The sequence below is a fragment of the Ricinus communis genome, chromosome 3, assembly GCF_019578655.1.
Source record: "Ricinus communis isolate WT05 ecotype wild-type chromosome 3, ASM1957865v1, whole genome shotgun sequence".
NCBI classification, from domain to species: Eukaryota; Viridiplantae; Streptophyta; class Magnoliopsida; order Malpighiales; family Euphorbiaceae; genus Ricinus; species Ricinus communis.
The window spans coordinates 2236396-2256384 of record NC_063258.1 but is presented as its reverse complement, the minus strand read 5'-3'; the positions used below and the strand labels follow the sequence as shown (position 1 = coordinate 2256384).

Genomic DNA, 19989 nt, shown 5'->3' with positions numbered 1-19989 from the left:
GCAACAATAAAACACACAAGAGCGGAAATTTAAAGAGGTTAAGGATAAATGAAACTCCCTCAAGTGATGAATCTTCTTATTGCCTCATTGGAAAATAAGGAAAATGGGTACCTAGCTCATCCACAAACACAAAAATAACAAAGTAAACAGAAAATCAACAAAAATCAAATAAAGAAAACTGAGAAAATAAAAAGCATAAAATGAAATCATAGTTGAGTTGCCTTTCAACAAGCGCTTGTTTATAGTCATTAGCTCGACTTTTCCAAAGTTGGGTTCCTTGACCACATCAATATATAAAGAAGATGCAATCTTCTTAACATCTCCTCCATGATACACCTTAAGTCTTTGGCCATTGACCTTGAATTTTTCACCACTTGAATTCTCAAGTTCCACCATTCCATGAGGAAAAACATGAGATACCTTGAAAGGACCCGTCCACCTTGATTTAAGCTTTTTGGGAAAGAGTTTCAATCTTGAATTGAAAAAAAGTACTTGTTATCCTTCATGAAACTCTTTCCTTTGAATATGAGCATCATGCCATCTTTTAGTCCTCTCCTTATACAACTTTGCATTCTCATATGCTTGAAATTGGATTTCATCCAATTCATCAAGTTGAAGCATCCTTTTGTCACCTACACACTTAGAATCAAAATTTAAAAAATTTAATAGCCCAAAAGGCCTTGTGCTCAAGCTCAAGAGGTAAGTGGCATGCTTTACCAAAAACAAGCCTATATGGAGACATAGCAATGGGAGTTTTAGATGTGGTTCTATAAGCCCAAAAAGCATCTAGCTTCCTAGACCAATCCTTTCTAGAGGCATTAACCATTTTTTTGTAAAATTGCCTAAGCTCCCTATTGGAAATCTCTACTTGCCTACTTGTTTGTGGGTGGTAAGGAGTTGATATCCTATGATGCACACCATATTTTGCAAGCAAGGTCTTAAATGGTTTGTTTCTAAAGTGAGTACCACCATTACTAATTATGGCTCTAGGAGTCCCAAAAGTGGTAAACAACTTCTTAAGGAACTAAATGATGGTTTTAGCATCATTGTGAGGGTAAGCAATTGCCTCCACCCATTTTGAAACATAGTCAACTGCAACAATAATATACTTATGCCCAAATGAAGAAGGAAAAGGACCCATAAAATCAATACCCCAAACATAAAAAATCTCAACTTCTAAAATGCTATTTAAGGGCATCTCATTCCTACGGGAAATATTACCGGTCTTTTAGCATTGATCACATTTATTCACAAAATCCCTACAATCTTTAAACATGGTAGGCCAATAAAAACCACATTCAAGCACTTTAGCAATGGTCCTAGAAGAACTAAAATGACCACCATAAGACAACCCATGACAATGACTAAGGATGCTATGCAGTTCCTCATGTGGAACACACCTACGAATTATGCCATCTTTGCAACACTTGGAAAGGAAAGGTTCATCCCAAATGAAATATCTACAATCATGCTTTAACCTTTTCTTTTGTTGATGACTATAATTACGAGGCAAAATTCCATAAGCCAAATAGTTCATAATATTCACATACTAAGGGATACTTACTTCAACAGGCATTAGAGATTTATCGAGGAACTTTTCATTAATTTCACCACTTACCAACCCTGAATCCGTCATTCATGGTAGCTTAGAAAGATAATCCACCACCATGTTCTCCGAGCCCTTCTTGTCTTTGATCTCAAGATTGGATTCCTAAAGAGTAACACCCAACGAATTAGTCTAGGCTTGGAATCTTTCTTGGCCATTAGATACTTGATTGCCGAGTGATCAGTATACACAATCACTTTGGAACCAATTAAATAAGGCTAAACTAGATCCAAAGACAATTGCAAGCATCTCCTTTTCTGTGGTGGCATAATTGATTTAAGTTGGTGTGAGAGTTTTGCTTGCATAAGCGACCACTCTAAAAAGCTTGTCTTTTCTTTGGCCAAGAACAACTCCCAAAGCATAGTTACTAGCATCACACATGAGTTCAAATAGAAATGAATAATTCGGTGTGGTGATGATCGGAGCGGTTGTCAAAGCTTTTTGCAAAGTGTCAAATCCCTTCACACATGCTTCATCAAAGTCAAATGGTACATCTTTTCCTAAAAGATTGCACACGGCTTTACAATTAAGGAGAAGTCTTTGATGAATCTTCTATAGAACCCGGCATAACTTCTAATTGCCTTCACCGTGGTGGGATATGGTAGTTTCTCAATGACTTCCACCTTGGCTCTATCAACTTCAATGCCTCTAAATGATATTTTATGACGGAAGACAATGCCTTCCTTGACCATGAAATGGCATTTTTTCCAATTCAACACCAAGTCATACTTCTCACACTTTTCAAGCACCTTGTCCAAGTTGTCTAGGAACTCTTTAAAAGAGTCTCCATAAATGGTAAAGTCATCCATGAAAATCCCCATGCATTTTTCTACCATATCGGAGAATACAGCCATCATGCACCTTTGAAAAGTGGCAGGTGCATTACAAAGACCAAATGTCATCCTCCTATAGGCAAAAGTGCCATAGGGACAAGTAAAAGTGGTCTTATGTTGATCTCCGAGGCAATTGGAATTTGAAGATACCCCGAAAAACCATCTAGAGAGCAACAATAAGCATGTCCTGCCACTCTCTTAAGCATTTAATCAATGAAAAGAAGAGGGAAGTGATCCTTCCTAGTAGTGGAGTTCAACCTTCTATAATTAATACAAACTCTCCATCCTACTACTAGTCTAGTAGATCATTGCTTCCCATCATCATTTTCCAAAAGTTGCATGCCACCTTTCTTTGGAACACATTGGATAGGACTCATCCAAGTACTATCCGAGATAGGATAGATTATTTCGGCATCTATGAGCTTTATGACTTCTTTTCTCATAACTTCTTGCATGTTCATATTAATTCTCCTTTGAGCTTCCACCCTAGACTTTGCAGCATCCTCCATCAAGATCTTATGTTGACAACTGGTAGGACTAATCCCATTTATATCCGAGACTTGATAGCCTATGATTCTACCCCTCTTCCTAATTCGATCTACCACTATCTTCTTTTCTTTTTCACTTAAATCAGTACCAAGAATGAGAGGTAGTGTCTCATTTTCTCCCATGAAGGCATATTGAAGGTCGGATGGTAGTACTTTAAGTTCTAGTTGTGGTGGTTGAATAAGAGATGGAGGGGTGGGTTTTAAGGATGAGAGGAAGTGGTTCAAATGTGAGTGTCTCTATCTTCTCAAGGTCATCCTTAAGCTCCTCTAACTTCTTTTCACTCTCCCACTTTCTTCTACCCACAAACTCCCTTAAACAATCATCAACTACATCCACTCTTATACACACATCATCCTCCCTAACATCAAAATTTTTCACTGCTTTAAACATATCAAAATCAATACTTTCATCCCCAACCCTCAAGGTAAGCTTCCCCTCATGGACATCCACTAAAGCCTTGCTTGTATTCATAAAAGGGCGTCCTAAGATCAAAGGAACACTCTGGTCCACTTTACAATCAACATTTTCATTATGGTCTTACAGAACGACAATTACTTAAATACGTTCGTATTGCCGCAAAAGTCAAAAGGTCAACAGGTCAGGTTTTACTATGGAAGTGAGTGACTCTTGGTATGCCATCGCTCTTATCTCTTGACCTGAGACTAGGTTGGGGGAGTTCAGTGAGCGAGGAGAAGAGTCGGTAGCTGACCCAAAAAAAAATAGTAGGTACAGCTAGTCCGTGAACAGTCAACCAGACTGACCTAGTGGATAAATCAAGAATACACTAAGTCAGATTAACACTTGAACCTAGATCAAGCAAGCATCTAGAAAATTTATGATCACCAACAATGCAAGGTATAGTAAGACTCCCTAGATTTTTGAGTTTGTTTAGAAGAGTGGAGGAGTAAAGGCTACTACACTCCTCTATTAAGGCAATTGTTTAGAATTCTTCAAGTTTCTTTTTGTTGGATACAATCTCCTTACGAAATTTGGTGTATATAGGCATGTTAGCAAGAGCCTCCAAGAAAGGAATGTTTATGTGAAGCTTTTTGAAGATATCAAGAAACCTTGATTTTTTAGCCTCTTGTTGAGCTCCCTTTAGCCTTTGTGGAAATGGCACCTTTGGTTGATAATTAGCTTGAGGAACCTTAGAAGTAGGCCCTTGAGGCTTTTTTGAACCTCCACATCTTGCTTTGGTTGTTCACCATCCTCCACTTGCTCAAGTAATTTCTCCTTAGGTTTAGAGGTGTTGGTTTTTGAAGCTCCTTGCCACTTTTTAGTGTGACGGCCTTGAAATGCTCCTTTGGATTAGGTTAACTTATGCTAGGAAGGCTTCCTTGTGTTTTAGAGGTTATTGCATTAGCCAATTGCCCTACTTGAACTTCTAAATTATGGATTGAGGCTGATTGGTTCTTTGGCACTTGTTCAAGTCTAGCTTCAAGCCTCTTGATGAGGTTGTTGATGAGGGGGTTGAGAACCGGGAGGAGCTTGAGGTCTATGAGCTTGATTACCTCCCCAAGAAAAGTTGGGATGATTTTTCCATTAGGAATTGTAAGTGATGGAGTAGGGGTTGTTCACTTGCCTTCCTTGCACATTACCTTGGGAGCCTCCTCCTACATAGTTAACTTGCTCATTAGAACTCATAGCAAATGGATTCCTAAAAGAATAATTCACCATATTATGAGTGACATCTCCTCACAATTCACAAGGAGCTTTAGAGCTTGTGTTAAAACCAACGGCATTGCAACTCAATACCTTAAGTTGATTGGTCAAGGAACTCAATTGTCCTTGGATAGTAGTTATTTGATCAAGTTCAAGCTTCCCGGTTTGCTTCTTAATAAGACTCATATCCATAGCCCATTGGTAGTTGTTGGTGGCCATCTCCTCAATCAAATTGTAAGCATCATTAACTATCTTTGTCATTAAAGATCCACCGGTAGCCGCATCAAGTGTACACTTAGCTTGCTCACCCAAACCATTATAGAAGGTTTGTACAATCATCCACTTAGGCAATTGGTGATGAGGACATTTCCTAAGCAACTCCTTATATCTCTCCCAAGACTCATAAAAAGTTTCCCCCTCTTGTTGACAAAAGGTAGAGATATCATTTCTAAGCTTTGCAATCTTGGCATGAGGGAAATACTTAGACAAGAACACCCTTGCTAATTGATTCGAAGTGGTAATGAAACCTTCCGAAAGAGAATTCGACCATGCTTTGGCTTTGTTTTGAAGTGAGAAAGGAGAAATTTAAAGACGAACTGCATCCTCCATGGCTCCATTGATTTTAATAGTGTCATATATCTCAAGGAAGTTGACCATTGTGAGAAGAGCCGGTTTGATTTCAAAGTTGTTGGCATTAATTGTTGGCCTTTGAATGCTAGTTCTACCTCCATTACCGGGTGGTGCAATAAAATCTCTAAGCAATCTTGCTCCATCTTGAACAACTTCATCATCATTGTTATTAATGGGTGGATCATCCATATCTCTTCCTTGTACTAATCTTTCTTCTATCAACCGTTCACGTCTTTCTTTACTTTTTCTTTTATTTGATTTTTCAATCTCAAGGTCCAAAGGTAGTAGTGGTTGTCTAGAACTTGAACTCTTTATGATCATGCAACAAATGTATCTATAAGAAAGAAATTAAAACAAACAAAAATTAAAATAAAGCCTAGTCTAAACAAATCAAGCTTTAGTATGTGTTCAATCAAAATAATCCCCGGCAACGGGGCCAAAAACTTCTTGGTGTTTATTATGTGCAAGAGGACACAATCGTTACAAGTAATATACTGATGAGAATGAGTATCGTCCTACAGAGATTGATAATTGATCCATAATTCAAGAAAATTCAATTTAGCTATGCAAACCAAATTTAAATAATTTGGAAGTAACTAAAACTAGACTAACTATGGCAATTGAAATTAAAGACTAATAAACAACAAGAATAATTAAAATAATTAAAGAGGCAGGAGTATCAATCAAAGTAGATAATCAAGTGCAAGGAAATTCATCAACTTGTAACTATCCCAATCAAATCAATTCCTATGGTTCTCTAGTGTGTGAAGCTAGGTTTTAACAAAACTATCATGTCTCTCTCAAGCACATGAATCCTATTGCATCCAATAGTCAAGCACCTCACCCAAATGTTCTCTCAACCCCCTCAAGTGAAGCACATAGAAAATCAAATACAAAAGTAAAGCACAACCATTATAGTCCTATAAATCTCCTAATTACTTGTTAGGTCTCATGGGCAATTCAAAGGTAATGTTTAAATGAGTTAAAATTGCAATCCATTTCTCAATCAAGCAACAATCTACACAAATCAATATTTAGAGATAGCCAAACTCTAATTAAGCATTAAGCAATTTAAACAAAACACACACACATCAAGAAACCATAAGAATATTTATATTGAATCATGGAATAGCTAACAAGTTGATTTCATATCCTCAACACTTGATTTAATAGTTTAGTTCATAATGGAAATGAAAACTAAAACAAGAAAAGAAGAAACCAATAAAGTGAAACCCATGGTGATCAAGTTATTAATGAAGATGATGAATTTCTCTTCCTTGGAGCTTCCTTGAACCTTGATTTAATCCTCCAAAGTTTTTGTAAAATGAGACAAAAAATATGAGTTTGTGTTTGTGTATGTTGGTATATGATCGTGGCTAAGGTTAATTTGGGTTGTATATATACAACGTTTCTCAATAATACCCTTAAAACCTAGAAAAATGTGTTTTCCCGAGTTCAGACTAGACTAGTCCAGGCCAGACTGAACTTCGGTTTGTAAATTTGCTGCTGACTCAAGGAACGATCCAATGGGTAACCAGACTTGCAAGGGGCGTATCATAGTCGTCCGAATTGCAAACTTGTATCTTCTTCATTTTAACACCAATTTGGTTGATTCTTTTTGTAAATGAAATTAAACTCAATACACTTCTGATCTGGAGACTTTCAATTCCAAACTCTTCCTACATTCAGTGCTTCGAGCTTCCAAAATTGGCCGATTCACGAAACCACGAACTAGTTTTTAAGTCTCTAAACCCTCAAACAGCCATATTTCCTTTCACTTTCCCAACTTCTTTATTTCTTCATTCTTTGCCTATTTCCAATTAGTTGCTCTATTTATCTATCAAAGTACAAATCAGATAAAATTAAGTTCTAAATTAAAAAAATTGTGCTAAAAATAATTCAAAGTAAAGAGAATTTGCCTCAAATATATATTTGAAAATTGAGCTTATCAGAAATATTCACGCCCATAAAAATATTTCCTCCTCAAGGTCAAAAGAAACCACATAAGGGTTCATTGGGAGAGTTTCCAAGCCATGAAGGAGATCTTCCTAGCCGTAAAAAATATTCACGCCCGTGAAAAATGATCTCCTCCTTAAAACTTGAAGGAACCACAAAAAAGTTCAAGAGAAAAGTTTCCAAGCCGTGAACATGGATTTCCAGCCATGAATAAATAATAAGTGCTAGAAGCACTTATTTTTGAGTCTTATTTTATCTTGATTTCACCTTGAATTGAGTTTAATTTGTATGTTAGAGTTTGTTTTCAGTCATTTTTAGGTACTTAGTAAGCTTGCATGACAAGAAGATTTGGCATCAAAATATACAGAAATAAGCCAAGAAGCACTTGTTTATCAAGGAATAGAGAATTACACGGGCACGACATGGGAAGAACTTGCCCGTGCGGACTTCCCGTGCAAAGTGTAAAAATTAGCAGATTGGAGGAATGAACAACACGGGAAGCACACATTCGTGTGGCTTTCCTGTGTGAGATGCAAAGAATGATAGATTGTCCAAGACATGACACGGGAAGAGAACAATGCCCGTGTGCCCTTCTCGTGTGATAGAGGATTGTCTCAAGAGCGATTTTGAGCTCAATACGCCACACGGTCGTGTGGTGCCCATGTGATCCCCGCGTGGATCATAAAAACATACTATTTAAAGAAACTTTTAGGGTTGTTTAGAGAGAGTTTCGTTATTTTTTTCATTTCTAAAGAGAGAAGCACTTAGAAATTTTATTTTTCTTTCATTTTTAGGGTTTGCTTAGTTATTTCTCAAGGAAGAACATCATTTACTTCATCACTTTCCAAGATTGAAGATTGAAGATGAAGATTTTCATCTCCACTCTTTCATGAATAGTTTGAGGATCTTCTTTCCCTATTCTTTATTTCTTTATTGTGATGTTTAGGAATTAATTTTCTTGTTATTTGGATTTTGATGAACCCTAATTTGTTTTGTATGGATTGATTCAAAGTTAATGTAATTAAATCTCTTCTAAAAGTTGTTTTGTCTCTTTGATTGCTTAATTATCTATTTCAATTGATAAGTCGGCTTATTAAATTGAGATTTATTTTCATAAACTGATTAGATGTAACTTTTTATGAATTGATTATATCTTAGGGATTGAGGATTGATTGTGTGATATTAGAAATAGATCTACAAGATCCTTTAGTTTAATAGTTCCTTAATCTTAATGCATGACCTAAGTAAGTGGATTTGAGAAGAGATTCATCTCCCTCCTCTTAGGAATTAGGGGTTTAATCACTTAAGAAATATTTAAATCCAATTTTGTGGAATGCCAAATCAGCTCTGGATTTGGATTAATTGCTATTTGTTACATGAAATACTTAACTTATTAGGGGGATTTACTACTTAAATAGGCTTTATCCTCAATAAGTTTACTAATTGTTGTAATTTTTATTTTCAAGATTATTTACTTTTAAATATTATACATCAAAACAATATTTTGATTGCTAAATATTAGAATATAATTGAAGGTAGTACTCATAATTATATCACATTATATATACTTATTTTGGAATTAAAATAGCTCAGTATATATTTTTGAAAAAATTGAAAATAAAAGTTCAGAAAAGATAAGATACTTTTAATTTTATTTCATTGATTATTTAATTTTTATGTTCATTATTATTATTGTACCTTATTAATAGGATTATTGCAAGTGAATTACTTCAAGTGGTCCATATTTTTCTATATATTAAATTAATTATACATTAAAATATATCTTAAGTTGAATATAGTATAAATTTAAACTGAGCATAATATAAACTAATTGAGTTTTATTATTATATTTTATTATAAATCTAAATATAATATAAATAAAGATTTTAAGATATTTTGAATTCAAACACTTTTACTTATTATTAATGAATTTAATAAAAATATCAAACAACTTATGAAGAAATATCGTTTAGATCCTTTTAATTTTTATTTACAATTTAATATTTTATATTATATTTTTCATTTCTTTTTATCATGAGATTTAAAATTCTTTTCTTCTTTATTATTTTTTTCAAAAGAAAAAATCTTGCTTTTTATTTAACTATAATCAGATTACTTTTGAAATATTAAAATTTCTAAAAAATATTGAAACTAGCATATTAAATTTTCTCATATTTTTAATTTGCTAAAATAAATATTTTATTTTAATATTTTTTCTTACATAATTATTAACATTCTATTAAAATAAATAAAAACAGTTATTCAACAAAAATAAGTTATTTTGTTAACAATATTCTTAGTGAATATAATTAAATAAAATACATATTAAAAGTTTAGTATTATAATTATCATTTTATTAAAATAAATATAAATAGTTTATAATTCTATATAAATTTAATTAAAGTATAATTATTTATTAAGTTTATTAAGGATGTAATAATATATAAATTTTATTATATGATAAAAGTAACTATTTATAAAGTAGTAAAATGTGTTGATAGATATTATATTATCTGTTAATATATTTTTATTTATAATTTTATTAATTAATAATAATAGATGAGAAATAAAATTAATATGTATATATTAAAAATACTTTTGCATATAAAATTATCATGCGGGAAATAGATCGCACGCGCTTCTAGTGTGAAAAGAGCATATCATTTATCCGTTTGAAGTTAAAAGTTCAGAAAAGATTAAAAAACGAAAATTTTCAGTTCGCCGCTGAAAATGCTTCTGTTTTTCTGTTTGAAACAGTGCCAAAGAAACGACTGCTTATGTCATCATTATTATTATTATTAATAGAAATAAAGTTCAATGTAGTCCCTAAAAGTTTACAATCAAATTTAGTACATGTTCTTTTATTTTTTAAATCAATTTAGTCCAGTATTTTATTTTGTTAGAATCAGATCTTCGAAAGTAATACTTTTAGAATTAGTAAATCAAAAATTTCATCTAATATTTATAAAAATAATTTTTTTAATATTTATCTAAAATATATTAGTTATTAAAATGAATAAAAAATTGTTATTTTTGAAAATATATAATTAAATTAATTTAAATAATAAAACAGATTTTTGAAGAATTAATAAATTATTTTTAGTCTAATGCTATTATTTTCTTGAAAAAATTGATTTTCAGTCTCTCATAAAAGCAAATTAAGTTAAAATAAAAAGCATTTTAAATTAAATTAACCTAAAAAATTATTGAGAGTCAAATTAAACCTATCATAAAATTCAGGGTCAAATTGAACATTATTGGTTACTATTATTATATTATTATTGACACAAATGCATACACGCACTCTCGCTTTCTCTCTCGCTGAAAGAAGAAAAAGACCCACAAAGCAGCACAAGAACGAATCGTCTACAAAAATCAAAATCAAAACCATCACTTACATATAACAAATATATAAATAATATAACAAATCTCTGTCTATGTCTCTCTCTCGCTCTATCTGTCTGTGCTTTGATCTTATTTGGTGCGGGTTTATGTTGTGCCCTAGATCTTGAACTCCATTCAGCTTCACCAAAGTCCTCCTTTCTTTTTCTTTTTATTAGTAGATCTTTGAGTCCAGAGATTTATATTAGAAGAGAGTTAAAACAAGAAAAAAAAAAAGTAGTAAAAGAGACCTGCCAATTAGAGATCTGGGATTAATTTCCACTGGACTTTCTTGCAGGTATTTGCTTCTCTCATTTCTTGATTTTGATCAGGCTTTCTTGCTGTTTCTCTTACTGGGTTTCCAAAAACAAGCAAGGACAATTAAAATGAGTGGTTAAAGTATTGTTCTTGAATTGCTTTGATTTTGATCCATTTTCTTTTTTTTTTTTCTTTTTCTGGGTTTCCCAGAAAAGGATGTAAAAATAATTCTATGCATGCATGATCTGAGTGAGCGTAATGGTCGGTGTAGAAAGAAGAGTTGAAGTTTCCAAATGTGTTGGGGGGCCAGGAGGCTTGAGTTTCAATAATTGAGTGTTGCATTTTCGATTTTGAACAAGTCATTGCTTTTACGTTTGGTTTGACTTTTCTTACAAAGAAGTAGTTTTGGTTGTTGGACAAACTAAGGACTTTGAATCAAAGGGTTAGATTATTTTTGATCTTTTTGGGCTTATTTTTAATTCTTTTTCTTGATTTTCGGTGGCGCTTACTTTTCAGAAAGTGGGTGTGACCTCTTACTGAGAAAAGAGGCAAATAAAAAGAGGAAACAGAACTTACCTTTGAATTCTTTTAGTTGTTTTCTGCAACTGGTAAATTTATGAAATTTGATCATAAAGATTTTTTTTCTTTCTTTTGCTTGATTTGGTTTCGTAAGTTCGATTTCTTTTGTTATTGTTTCTTCATAGGATTGCCTGTGGATCTGGTTGTACTATTTTTTTTTTTTCTGTGAGATTATTTGAAGAAGCCAGGCACTTCGTCTCTAGTTTTTTTGTGGGATTAATGAAATAAGTTGGCCAATCTTTCTAACTAGATAAACTATTTTTTAGAAAAAGAAATTATTTCTAATATAGATATTGAATGCGGATGTCTTAACTGGAAGTTTTAGTAATAATGTCATGAATGCTGTTTCTGATTATTGGGATATAAAAGCATTATTATGCCTATCTGTTCTTCTGATGGATTTGTTTGTCTATTTCATTTCCGGGTTTCCCTACATAATCAATTGAAGAGTTTTGGGTTGGCTGTTAAATTCTAACTGATTGTTTGAGAGAGTGGTGGACATTCATGATAGTAAAGAAATGCATGACCTCAAGATTAAGTACTGATGTGCTTATACTAAAATGAAGACAGCTCAGGCGTGGCGTCTAGGCATGGGTGATATGCAGATCTTGCCTGGGGCTCGCCACCGCCCTCCTATGAAGAGACCAATATGGATAATAGTGTTGGTTTCGATGGTCAGCCTGTTCCTAATTTGTGCTTATGTCTATCCACCCCAAGGCAGTTCTGCTTGTTACGTATTTTCATCCAGAGGTTGCAAGGTTCTTACCGATTGGCTTCCGCCTGCTCCTGCAAGGGAATATACAGATGAAGAAACTGCTTCTCGTGTTGTGGTTAGGGAAATTATGAGTTCACCTCCTCTTCAGACAAAAAATGCTAAGATTGCTTTTATGTTCTTGACTCCTGGTTCATTACCTTTCGAGAAGCTGTGGGAAAAGTTTTTCCATGTAAGTTCGTGTGCACTAAAAATGCATTCTGTTTGTAAATACTTTGAATTTGCTCAGCCATTAATTTCTAAACAGTAAATAATAATTCAGGTTGTCATCCTGTATAGATTTAACAGAGTGTAAGAGTTTTAGCATGCAAACAATTCAATTAGTGTCTGACCAGTATCAGTATTCTGTGACATGTATAAAACTTTTACCTTTATATAGGTCTTTGCTCTATTGTATTAGACAACTAGCAATCATTTTTTAATTATTCTCCCTCATGCTTAGGCAGAATGCTAATTATTTTAACTAGAGCGCTACTTATCATACATTAGAAAATAATAGGCAGTTCAGATTAGTAGCAGAAAAATGAAAAATAGAAAAAGAAAAAGGAAACAACAAGAACACCCTTGACGGAATAATAATTTTAGGTGATAGACGCTATTGCTTTAGTGTTTCAGACACTATCTTACCTTAAAGTGCAACAACTGTTCTGTAGAAAGCAGTAGAAATCATTTTGTAAAAGAAATCTCAATTAACAGAAAGAGAGACTACATGGACTTCAAGTTGAAGTACAACTTTCAATCTTTAAGAAATATAGGGTGGTCAGGACAAATTTGATTGTTGTAACATTGTGGAATGAATTTTTCAATCCCATTAGGATGCTAAATCAACAGGTTTTTATTATGGATACTCAGTGAAAGCATCTTATTTTTAATTTTTTGGCGTGTATTTGGAGCTCGTTTTGTTTGATCTTTTCTTGTTGGTATCTCATGTGTGTGCTGTGTTCTATACCTTGTTTGACATATAAAAAAGGAAAAGAAGAAAAGAAGGCAATACTTTTGAAGAAGATATAAGCTATTAGTTAGCTGGATATATGTTTTTAGTATGACTGTGGACTCTCCAAAAAGGGAACAGTAGATTTAAATGACTCATATGAGGTTTAAATATCCTTTGTATTTGACATGAAAAATGAGAGTTGGCCATGTTCAGTATGATGACTAAGAAGTCCCATGGTCTTCTATAATTCAAACTAAAAGAGCTTTAAGATGTTGATATACTAGTGGAGGACATCTATTTTCTTTTGTTTAATTTGCCAACTGGCAGGTGGGACAAGTAGAATTGCGTTGAGCTATCTCTCTGGCTATATCTTTTTATGTGAAAAGGTCTCCACAACATGTGAATATGAGTGTTATCCAGCAGTGAGGTCCACATGCTGGGTGTTTGCTCACAGACTCAGTTTGAGGTCATTAGTTTTTCTTAAGATGGGTTAAACTTGTTAGTGCCAGTTGTTTTAGAATTTAGTTGTAGATGTTTCACCTTAAAGCAAAAGATACATCAGGGTTACTTTTGTGTTGACCTCAAAGGATATTAAGGTGAAAGTTTTTCTCCATTTTATGTTTTAATGCCTTATTTTCAGCATATTCCCTTATTGTTTGCTCATGTATGTCAATATTTAATGTTCCTGAAGTTGAAATGAAGAAAAGGAAGTAGTAAATACTAAATTCTTATTGAGAATGACAGGGAACTAGTGATGAAATCGGGGTAGTGAGATCTGTTAATTCTCAATTTTCCTATAGTTGTGTGATTTGATTCTGTTGTATATATTAACCAAGCCTCTCTAATTTTTTTCGACTTTTAGCTAAAGCTAGCAATTCATTTTTGCAGGGTCATGAAGGCAGGTTTTCAATCTATGTGCATGCATCTAAGGAAAAACCAGTGCATGTGAGCCGTTACTTTATTAATAGGGATATACGCAGTGATCAGGTCTTTAATTCTATCCTTAAGTCATAATGGTTTTATTACAATATGTTCAGCCATGTTTCATTTTCTGTTATGATGTTTCTCATTTATAAATGTTAACTGAAAAGAAAAATTGTATAAATCAATACCTTTCTACATTTTCTTATTTGAGTAGGTGGTTTTGAAGAACCTGTAGCCTTGTGGTATATACGTTATGGCTGGGAAACTTGTGATTTTCTCATGTTACATTCCAGGAGAGACAGAAAACAGGAAACAAAAACCTGAATATTTTGTGCATTTATTTATTTTTTATCTCGAGATTGCGTATTGTATAGCTATTACCTTGTCTCAATATTAGTTACTACTTACTTCAATCCCTAAGTTTTGTTAATGGGAATATCTGAAACCGTTATTGTAGTACTACAAAATTTTCATTTAACTTTAGCCTTATATTTGGCATCTAAAATTGTAATACAGTAGAACTCTTCAATTTTTCAAAGCTTAAGAATTTCATTGTCGTTAGTATAGGTATGAAATGAAACTTGGTTATTCTGAAACAAGGACTAAACTGTGTCGCCGCAAAACTTCAATTATTTCATTTCCTTAATTATATTATTTTATAGTTGACCATTTATTTTCTAATTTTTTCTTAGGTGCTTAATGAAGTCTTGGAATTTTTTATTAGGTTCAGACCTTTTTCTAGGTTCAGTTTGGCAATTATTGTCATCATTATCAAGATTCTTGGGGCATGGACTTCTCAAAAGCATTTTTAAATATTTCTAATCATTAGTCCAGAATTATAAAGATGAAACGTTTTGTGAGGGAATAAAATTTATAATCTTTGACCTTTATAGGCTATTAGGATGCCTTACAGGAAGAAGGCAAGGCCTGATTTTATAGTTTGCAATATTTCCTTAGATTTGCTCTTCAAATGCATCCAATGTCATCTGAAATTATGAGAACTATATTTACTATTATAAGTGTTAAGGTTATTAATAAGATAATACATATCATATTATTCCTAAACTATTTTGCAGGATTTTGATCCAATAATCTGACTAACTCATAGCCTGGTCAAATATTTTTGTAGGTGGTGTGGGGAAAAATCTCGATGGTTGATGCAGAAAGGCGACTTTTAGCAAATGCTCTACAGGATCCTGACAATCAGCATTTTGTGTTACTTTCTGATAGGTAATCAGATTGTAGTATTCTAATGATAATGCTTTGAATTCTAAAAATTAAATTAGAGGTAAATTGTAAACTGTGATCTCTCCTTTGCTAAGGATTTGATGATTTCTTTTTTCTCTCTATTGCAGTTGCGTACCATTACATAACTTTGACTATGTCTACAACTATCTGATATACACAAATCTGAGTTATGTTGATTGGTAAGTGCCAACTTCTAGTGCTCTCTGTCTCTTATATCCTATTGCGAGATGAAAGGCGAAGTACAGAAAATGCAGTAACAGTGAAGATTACATTCCCAAATTGGTTCAATTTGTTTCCGTACTAATGCATTTTTTTCATTCTGTTTTCAGCTTTTATGATCCTGGTCCACATGGGAATGGTAGGTACTCAGAACACATGTTACCTGAAGTTGAGAAGAAAGACTTCAGAAAGGGTGCACAGGTATGTTTATTTTGATGCAGAGGTTGGTGATGAGTTTTGCAAAATGCATACATGTATCAAGAAAAGAACACTCCTTGATTAAGTGGGAAGCCAACCGATAATAATAGAAAAAGGGAGAGAGAGAGTGAAGAAGAGCCTTATTTTGTGGATAGCAGTTGGAATCAACGAAGAAATAAAGCAAGAAAAGGGAAAAAATTAAATAAAAATTAAAACAGTATCTTTTTGTTTGTCCAGTAAACACAAAAATAAACAGAGAAAAGGTCAATCCATTTCTATTCAGTTGAGAAGTTTTTTTGTAAAAAAAATGGTGAGTACAGTGTAATTCCGAAATTAAGAATAATAACAAAGTGGGTAATGGGGATAGCTCATCAGAGAGATAAATAGCTCAAAAGTAATTCATTGTCTCTTCAAACTCAGTCTTGTATATGATGAGATTAACAGGTTTGGACCATCATCTTGCTGTACTGGAATTACATCTGACAACTCCAGTTTCTATCTCGGTGGCACCGTCTCTTCCAGCTGCAAGTCTTCGTCCGAGTCCATCTCATTGAGCTATTTGAGTGTGTATTCAAAGGAAAGGACAAAATAATTCCTTAAACCACTTGGGAATAGAAATCTAACACAAAGAATTTAATAGAGGAATTTGATTCTGAAAAGAATCTTCTAAACTATACTAGAAACAAAACTTAGCAACTTCACTGTAATCATTCTCTTCAACATAGAAATAGTAGCTCCTCTACTTTTATCCTTTTGGCTTTTGATTATTTTTGTTTTGATGGTTAATTTAATGGCAAAGAATAAATAAATTTTGTAGAAATGAAAAAAAAGGAAGAAAAGTTTTTCCTCTGAATTGGTTTTAGTTTTTTCTCAAAATCCAGATAGGGGTGGTTCAAGGTTTCCTTTACCAATAAGACTGCATCTGTTTGTTTGCTTCCCTCAGCTCCTTCGCTCAATTTATCATTGCTATTTCTGTTGCTGTTACAGTATAATTCTCTCTCTTTTTCTTTTCCTTTTCTATTTGCTGCTGCTGCTTACTCATCCAGTGGGTCCTTGTCTATAAATAAGGGTTGTAAAATTTAAATCTTCTTTCCGTTTGCTGAGGAGCTTATAACAGGAAAACTTGATTTAACAGTTAATATCCTAACATGTAGTTTGGGGGCATATCTATTCTTCGACCTGAACATTAGGGCCCAAAATGAGCGTTTTCCCTTTTTTTCTCCTTTGCTATTTGCTGTTGCTGCTTAGTCATCCTGTGGGTCCTTTTCAGTTAATAACGGTCATAAAATTTAAATCTTGTTTCCGTTTGCTGATGGGCTCGTAAGAGGAAAACTTGATTCTAACAGTTAAATATCCTGAAGAGTACTTTAGGGGCATATCTAATCCTCGACCTAGACATTAGGGGCCAAAATGAGCCTTTTCCCTTTTGCTAATACTATGTGCAGAAAAGTTGTATAAATACATAAAACTTCATGTATGTATTTATGTATGGGTGGGTATGGTTTCATGAGGGAGAGGGGCAGAATGGGTGTTTTTTTTTTTTTCTGAATTTCAATTTTAATCAATGAATTTTTTCTGCAGTGGTTCTCAATGAAGCGGCAACATGCTGTGATAGTTGTGGCTGATTATCTTTACTACTCAAAATTCCGCGAGTACTGCAAGGTAGTTTTTCCTTAGTGCTAGCTTATTTTGATCATTAATTGATATTGAAGGTTGAAGCTGCCATAGGTGTCCACTTTTTAACCCAACAGCCATGGCTCATGTGTGTTTGTTTTTGTATGTCTTTCATTTTCTTTATATAAAGACTTTTGGAGATCATGATTCATGATTTTAGGTTTGCTGATCGATATCCTAAGCTTCTTCTGGGAAATATTTGAAATTTCTTGAATGTACAACATGAGTGAATTGGGGAACTAGAAAATGTGAAAGATCTTTCCTTATGGTTTATCGCCTATTCATACATCCGTCCTACAAATTTTTTCTTTGTGTTGACTTGCTTTCTTTGTTTTATGAATATCCAAATAGTATGTTCATTACCAGAATAAGTACTAGTCAGATACTTGCAATTGATGGAAGAATAAGAGCAGGGAGAAACACTTCTTGTTTTACTTTTAAAATTTTTCTTGTTATCTCTACATTTTGAAATCTTCTGTCTTTTTCCACTATGATGTTTTTGGGGGATAGATGGGAGATAAGTTGGGTTGCAATTTGTAGACTCGATGGATGCCATGAAATCTACTATATGAATGGCATATTATCTGTTTGTGGGGGTCTTGTAAACTAATTGTGGACCTCTTTGATGAAACAGCCTGGTTTGGAAGGGAAAAATTGCATTGCCGATGAACATTATTTGCCAACCTATTTCCATGTGAGAATCTTCCCCAATATTTCATTTACTATACTGGATTCTTGGTTTCTATTTATGATTTCACTGTTATACTTCAGATGGTTGATCCTGGTGGAATTGCAAACTGGTCGGTAACACATGTTGATTGGTCTGAGAGAAAGTGGCATCCAAAATCTTATAGGGCTCAGGATATTACGTATGAGCTTCTGAAGAATATTACGGTATGATCTTTGCTTCAGACTGTGTCTTGCTGAAATGTGGACTGCTGTTTGGAACTTTCGTTTTTGAGGAGAATTCAAATTCATTATGGCACAGTTCTTCCAACTGGTTGCCTGTTATTGTTCTAATTCTTATGGACTTTGATCATGAGACATGATTGTTTATCTGTTTGCAGTCAATTGATCAAAGTATACATGTGACAAGTGATGAAAAGGTACTAGTTTACAAGCATTCCTTGAAATACTCTGAAAATTCATAATTGTCTAATTTATATATTTGATTTCATCCTGCATTTTCTTTTCTCCTTTTGGCTTCTGTAGAAGGAAGTGCAAATACAGCCATGCTTGTGGAATGGCATCCGACGGCCATGCTACTTGTTCGCAAGGAAATTCTACCCAGAAGCTATTGATAACCTGCTGCAACTTTTCTCCAATTATACAACAATTTAAGAAATAATTTCTCGACTCTAATTTTTTCTTTTCTTTTCGGTTGGATCCATAGTTGCTTTCGACCCCCACTGCGTCTCAGTATCTGAAATGTCCTAAAAAAATTTGTAAATGCTGCATACTGAGGCGATAATGATAATGTCCTCCCAGCACGGTTTATTTGTGCATGGGCAACTAGGAGAGCAGTTAGGGTGACTTATTAGTTGGGTTGGAGGCTAACGATATCAATTTATTAGGGGCGGGTGATTTCTTGTTCATTTTTTACCCTCCATTTTGGGCTTATAGTTGAAATTTTTTGGGGGATTTATTATTTCAATAGTTGAAAATGTGGAGTTGCAAATAGAACACTATTTTGAAAAGATTATTAGGCTGAGCAATTCCAAACTTGTGTAAATTGAAAAAGAATGAGATTGTATATCATCTCTTTGGCCTGCAAGTCTTTCTTCAATGCTGACATTTAAGCTTTTATTTCTTTGCTCAGAAGTTAATGTAGCCATACAACTTTTCTTCTAACTTCCCAGTGCACATCTTTAATGGATTTATTTTTGACAAATTACTCTCTGGTTTATTTCGTTAATAATTTACTGTAAAATAGGTCTACATCGATGTGATATTGTATTTTCAAACGATATGATTTACACTTTTATTCAAATCCCGCGTATTATTTTGTTCACCGTTAGATGCCTTAATCAATTTATAGTAATCAGTATTTTATTATTTAATATTAAAATAATATGTACCATCAATGATAAATATTTGTTAAAAAAAATTAATCAGTTATATATAATAGTAGGTATTGATCAACCAAACATATTATTTTTATTTTTTAATATTCTTTATCTATTTTCAGAATTTATCAGTGGTATTTTACAATTATGAAATTTATCTATATAATTTTAACTTATATAAATAATTAAGAATTATATATTAACTCATTGACAATTTAATTAATAGAATGATGTATGTAATTAATTAATTAATTAATTAATTAAAATAATACTGATTAATTATCTAAAAATTAAAGAATACACTACCACAATGATACATGATACTCTAGTAAAATCCAATCAATAGTAACATGTTTTCATATAAATTATTAACAAGTAAATTATGAAATACTTGTATGTTACAAAATAAGTCGCAGGATCATTTTTTATGAAAAAATCGTTTTCATCAATGAGTGAAATTAGATATAGTCGCATGTTATAAAATAAGTCATATGATCATT

General features: G+C 33.1%; 1 protein-coding gene and 1 non-coding gene across 3 annotated transcripts; both read left to right on the top strand.

Moving 5' to 3' along the window:
• Window positions 1-4999: 4999 nt before the first annotated feature.
• On the top strand, window positions 5000-5106 carry LOC112534735. The gene has a single exon (XR_003079000.1). It is a non-coding gene; the product is annotated as a small nucleolar RNA R71 (small nucleolar RNA).
• Window positions 5107-10535: 5429 nt separating this feature from the next.
• Window positions 10536-19197, top strand: LOC8258051 (glycosyltransferase BC10). 2 transcript variants are annotated; one of them, XM_048372037.1, is made up of 11 exons: window positions 10536-10915; window positions 11903-12398; window positions 14049-14147; window positions 15214-15314; window positions 15440-15511; window positions 15662-15752; window positions 17331-17411; window positions 18058-18117; window positions 18195-18317; window positions 18491-18529; window positions 18636-19197. In XM_048372037.1, the coding sequence occupies exons 2-11, from the start codon at window positions 12015-12017 to the stop codon at window positions 18762-18764; spliced, it is 1179 nt and encodes a 392-aa protein (XP_048227994.1). In that variant the 5' UTR covers window positions 10536-10915; window positions 11903-12014; the 3' UTR covers window positions 18765-19197. The 2 variants fall into 2 exon arrangements, with proteins under 2 accessions (XP_048227994.1, XP_048227995.1); XM_048372038.1 differs by lacking the exon at window positions 10536-10915 and adding an exon at window positions 10962-11483.
• Window positions 19198-19989: the final 792 nt, after the last annotated feature.

Excerpts from the sequence above, each read along its gene's own strand:
- LOC8258051 (XM_048372037.1), top strand. The coding sequence starts at position 12,015 with ATGAAGACAGCTCAGGCGTGGCGTCTAGGCATGGGTGATATGCAGATC. Across the intron at positions 15,753-17,330 it reads ACTTCAGAAAGGGTGCACAG|TGGTTCTCAATGAAGCGGCA; the intron begins GTATGTTTATTT and ends TTTTTTCTGCAG. Across the intron at positions 17,412-18,057 it reads AATTCCGCGAGTACTGCAAG|CCTGGTTTGGAAGGGAAAAA; the intron begins GTAGTTTTTCCT and ends TTGATGAAACAG.